The following is a 5,688-nucleotide window of genomic DNA, read 5'->3' as shown; positions in this document are numbered from 1 at the left end:
AAGTGACTTGCCAAAGATACTACTTCAAAACATACATGACAGAATAAGCAGGAATAGTTCATTAATTATTAGTGAATGATATTTTAATCAGTCAAGAAATTTAAGGATGATAGTATACTGTTTTGTGTTAGAGAACTTTTAAACTTGTCGAACCACTGGGTGGCATCATAGTCTAAATTTACCCATTTTTTCAATAGTTCCTTCTTGGTGTTTGGGCTAAAGAATTGAATGCCAGAGAAGATTATGTGAAACGCAGTGTGCAGGGTAAACTGAACAGCGCTACTCAGAAACAGACCGAGTCCTATCTCAGGCCCCTTTTCAGAAAGCTACGGAAAAGGGTGAGGTTTCTTAAAAAATGGCTTTTATTAATTGATTAAAAAAATGGAATATATATGATTAGAATAAATACAGTCTGTAACTACACACAGTAGCTTCTAAAATTGGTTGTGCTTTTTTTCTTTTCCAGAATCTTCCTGCTGATATTAAAGAATCCATAACGGATATTATTAAGTTCATGTTACAGAGAGAATACGTGAAGGTACATTTTTACCATGCTGTGCATTGAAATTATGGTTACAGGCCTATCTACGTTGTGTGCATAATACGTTTATTTAGTGTGGATGTGTTTTACATAGGAGATGTAAGAATAAATGTGAGATGAATTAGTAGTAAAAACTTTTTATTTTCTAATGTATTGTCAGCCTTATTGTTGAACACTGCATATTAAACTTTTAAGACCACAGTATAGTTTTCAGTCATTTTTAACGTAGGTATAAAGATTCTTCAGAGCATGAACTGGATAGAGGCAATGTTCATTTCATGAATGGGATTGAATTGCAAAGTTTATAAATCGTTGATTATGACTTGGAACAAATTTTCCCATAGAAACGGTGTTATGTAGACTCATTTCGCAGGCCAAGTATAAACCTGTGTAATCCATAACACAGCTGAACTGTCGTACTAATGACACAATGGAATTTGACCACCCTGTGTACTTGTTTCTGTGAGAAAGTGTTCTGGGCCGGCTGTCAGAGTTCATCTCCCCACTTCAGGACTGCAGTGGTAGCAGACCCTGTCAGGGACTGCTGGTGACCCTGGGTGACTGGCTAGTAGTCTCTGTGATCAGAGCTAAAGTATTGTTTTTACTCCTATGTGAGAACCAGTTAGTTTATCAAAGAAACTTTTTGTTTTATGGCTATAAATTTTATTCTTGGATAGTTTCTGTTAGTTGCATGATGCTTACTAAGTACCATTGCATTAGATGGATAAGGTTACCCACCATCACTGCATAAAGAATTCAAATCACTTGCTTTCCTTCTTGTTAATTTTTCTCATTCTTATGTATGAGAATCAGGTGGAAGTTTACTTCGTATAAACTACAAAAAGAACCAAGAAACTTTAATACTCTATTTGGACAGTTTCTTTGTGTTTTTTTTTTTTTTTAATTTAGGGAAACTAAGTATTGGAAATTTTTTCAGTTAATGTCATGTGTTAAAATTTACACACTTGAGAATCAGTGATAATGTGTATATGCCCTTTTAAAATTCAACTTTAAAAAATTGAATAGAGCAAATTGAAATTTATCTTTAGAATAGAAAGGATCTTCCAGTTAGCCTATTAGTACCTGATTTTTTAAAAATCAACTCTACATATCAATCACATAGGTGTTTGATTTTTGAAATTAAAATTTCCTTAAAGCCGGGCTGTGTAGGCTTCTCTGAAAACTTCAGGGTCTTTTAGAATTTTCTCACTTTCTGTTTTGTTTTTCTTTTTCTTCCTCAACAGGTCACCAGGGTTAGTTTAGAAAAAGAGCCATTTGTCTTCATTGGTCTCTGTCTTTATGTTTTGTAGTTTTTATTTTAAGGTTCTTGGCAGATGGGAGGTTTGCAGGGGTAAAGCAAACCGATCTCATCCTTTAGCTATTTGACTCAAGGGCCAGTATTTAATCTCTGTTTACACATCTGCCATGGACCCTATGGAATAGTCCCAGCACGCAGAGCCCCCGCTGCTTTCAGAGGTCTGAACTGTTGTGCAGGGAGTAGATACAGTTTCAGGTTGGATTATGAAAAACTAGTTAGCCTCTGTCTTCTGCGTGGCCACCTACAGAGAAGACTAGGTTGAAAGGAGATCCAAACTAGACTTTCTGTCAGTACATCAAATTACCTACCTGGTAATTTCAGATCTGAAATGCATTAATTTCCAGTGCACAAAGGCTGCAAAGAGATGCTTGCCTTTTTACTCACAAGGTTAGCTTTGGGTTTTGTTTTTCCATAGATTATTGTGGTCCAGGTCAGGGCAGTCAGTCATCCCATATTTTAATTTCTTTTGTTTGAATAGGAGAATAGTAATATTTTCAACATACTAAGATATCAATGAAAATTACATCATGAAGAGCTGTGAAATACTTGAAATAAAAATTTGGACCAATATAGTATTTGCTTTTCTGATCTCTCCGTAAACTTTTTTTTTTTTAGGCTAATGATGCTTATCTTCAGATGGCCATTGGAAATGCCCCTTGGCCCATTGGTGTGACTATGGTTGGTATCCATGCCAGAACTGGTAGGGAAAAGATTTTCTCCAAGCATGTTGCACATGTTTTAAATGATGAAACACAGCGGAAATATATTCAGGTAAGCAGTTTGGAGGGAAAGAAACTTCTCTGGAGGTTAAGATTGTCCAATTCCAAAACTATAACATTTGAGAGAAGAATTATAGCAGATCATAGCACAATAAGATGCCAGTCCACATTTTATAAATACTTAAATACTCGTACTTAAGACATCTTCAGTGAATAAAATTAAAACCTTTAAGCTTCATATATGGTGCCAAACAGGGTGGTGGTGTGCTTTAATTATCTGAGTGTTGAAATAAAACTGCAATTTGCTTTGAGAGTTTAGTGAAAGTAACGAATTTAGAATATTGTGCAGTAAATCCCATTTTGTTATGTTCAAGGTAGATTTAACTTTTATTAGAATAGAAAGGTGCGAATAGAAAGTTTGGCTTTAATGAATATAATTTTAAGTAACGTTTAACAACACCTCTACCTGAATAGGTCTAAAGTGTTTATAGTGTATTTATTAAAGTTATAAATGCCTCAGTAAACTTGTTTGCACTTTTATTTATTAAACTTTTCCTCTTAGTGGGAAAAAAATCAGCTGTATTCTTAGCTTTTGCCAGATTGTCAAGAATCCCAGGTTGTGTCGTATAATGACTTTGCTGGATGTTAATTCCAAAGCTCAAAGATGATACTCTGAAAGTTTACTTAGAATTTAAAATTCACTTAAAATGCATAAAATGATTTCAGATTTTGTGCCAGAGAATAATCATTACCATATTCATGAATTATCTTTTTGTTTGTATTTCCATTCCAAGTGGCAAATGTTAATTTGTGTTATGCTTTATGCTTTATTCACATATATTAGCATTTTAAAAAATGATTTCAACCTGACTCCCTGATATGAACTGTAGAATTTGTAGAGTTCAAATATACTTATGGAAATTTTAGGACATTTCCATTTTTTTAATAACCACTAGTGACTGTATTGAAGGCAAAAAGCTTTTAGTTGGAAAAAACAAAATCGTTTGGCTTTAACAATAGAAAACAATTTCCAGTGATTAAATTCGCTAATTGTGTTCAGCTTATACCATGGCCAAAGCTATAGCATATATAAGTTCATATAGCATATAAAAGTTCATGTAATTAGATAAATTGTCTTAATTAAATAGCATTTCTATTTAAAATAATGGCACCTCCCCATAAACTGATTTTTTTAAAGAATACCTAGCATTCATTTTATTGATTTGTTTCTGTATATTTAATTAAATTTGTTGGGGCGACATTGGTTAAAAACATAAGTTTTAAGTATACAGTTCTGTAATTGTTTGTATAACGTATTCTGTGCTCACCACCTGTATAGTCTAGTCTCTCTCTGTCACCATATATTTGACCCCCTCTACCCTTAGTGCTCCCCCTTCCCCCATTCCCCTCTGGTAACCACCATAACTGTCGTGTGTATCCTATCGAAGGGCACTTAAGTTGTTTCCATATCTTGGCTACCATAAGTAATGCTGCCGTGAACATGGGGGGAGTACATGTATCTTTACAAATACGTGTTTTCAAATTTTTTGGCTAGAGACCCAGAAGAGGAATTGCTGGGTCATATGGTAATTCTATTGTTAATTTTTTGAGGAGCCTTCATACTGTTTTTCATAGTGGCTGCACCAGCTTACATTCCTACCTGCAGTGTATGAGGGTTCCTTTTTCTCCACATCCTCTCCAACACTTGTTATTTCTTATCTTATTGATTGTAGCCATTCTGACAGCTTTGACGTGGTATCTCATTGTGGTTTTGGTTAGGTTACATTTCCCTTATAGCTAGTGAAATTGAGCATTTTTTCATATATCTATTGGTCATTTGTACATCTTGGGAAAAGTGTCTGCTCAGGTCCTCTGCCTATTTTATAATAAGATTGTTTTTCGTTGAGTTATATGCGTTCTTTCTATGTTTTGGATATTAGCTCCTTATCAGAGGTATTGCTTACAAATGTCTTCTCCCATTTGGTTGGTTGCCTTTTTGTTTATGGTTTCTTTGTTGTGCAGAGGCTTTTTAGCCTGATGGAGTTAATATTTATTTTTAAAGCTTTCTGGTTTATATTGGAAGCTATGTAATGACAGATATAGACTTGACAGTTCAGTCAGGTGACTCATTGCTGGTTGAGTTAGGGAAGAAGGCATGGTGTATTGAATAATGATCCATGTCTACTTGGGTGACCTCAGTGCTGCCCTGTTCAACATTTTAATGACTGATTCAAATGATTCAGAGAGGTACATTTATCAGATTTATAGGTGACATGAAACTAGAAGGGAAAGGGTGTATGTTACGGTGGAAAAGAAATTGGCATTCTAGAAGTTCTTGACAGACTGAAGAAAAGGGCAGATTCTAAAATATATGTTTTTAAAATTTTGTTCCTTCTAGTCCACTAAAAAGATAAATAAAAATATAATATTTAGCAAGGATGACTGTAAAGAAATTTGGATCCAGTAACTTAGTTGCTAGTTGCTTGAGCATACAATGTGAACAATGTATAAGAGAAAGAATTGGAATTTAGTAGACTATAAGATCAGAAGTATGATTTGGCCAATGGAAAGTCTAATGATAGCTTACATTATTAATTTTGTTACATTATTAGACATAATAATTTAGTGTTGGTTCCACAAAGCAAGAACATAATTCAGTGTTGTACCCTCAAAGTCTAAAACAGTACCGTACTCATGGTGGATGCTCAGTGACTCTTTGCTGATTGAGTGAATACTCTATCGGACATGAGTTCTTGAGAAGGAGACTCTTGGAGATTTGGGCAAGAGTTATAGGTACTGGAAGAGCTTTCTGGTGGAAGAAGGATTAAACTTGTCATGTACAGTTAAGGACCGATTTCAAGTTCAGGAAAGAAGACAGATTTCTAATCAGTATAAGAAAAAGGTTTTTTAAAAAACATTTTATTTTGAAATAATTATAGACTCAGGAGGTTGCAAAAATAGTTCAAAGAAGCCTTTTAACAGGCAGAATTGCCCCGAGATAGGAGTAGGGCCACTTTGGGAGATACGGGGGAGAGTCCTACCTCTTGATGTTTGCAGGCATCGTGTTTTAACTATCGCCCTTCCTGGTCCTTCTGGCCCTTAGAATTCTG

At 34.8% G+C, this 5,688-nt stretch overlaps 1 protein-coding gene across 1 annotated transcript in view; it reads left to right on the top strand.

Annotated features, from left to right (window-relative positions):
* The window catches only part of PRPF18 (pre-mRNA processing factor 18), a 43,319-nt gene that overhangs the window by 31,057 nt on the left and 6,574 nt on the right, over positions 1-5,688 (top strand). Inside the window, exons 6-8 of the mRNA XM_023530358.1 lie at positions 198-338; positions 467-538; positions 2,475-2,630. Coding sequence (XP_023386126.1) covers positions 198-338; positions 467-538; positions 2,475-2,630 — 369 coding nt within the window. The remainder of the gene's footprint in view (positions 1-197; positions 339-466; positions 539-2,474; positions 2,631-5,688) is intronic.

Source organism: Pteropus vampyrus, unplaced genomic scaffold, assembly GCF_000151845.1.
Source record: "Pteropus vampyrus isolate Shadow unplaced genomic scaffold, Pvam_2.0 Scaffold49, whole genome shotgun sequence".
In the NCBI taxonomy this organism is placed as follows: Eukaryota; Metazoa; Chordata; class Mammalia; order Chiroptera; family Pteropodidae; genus Pteropus; species Pteropus vampyrus.
The sequence above is the reverse complement of the archived record's forward strand: the minus strand, read 5'-3'. Positions and strand labels throughout refer to the sequence as shown.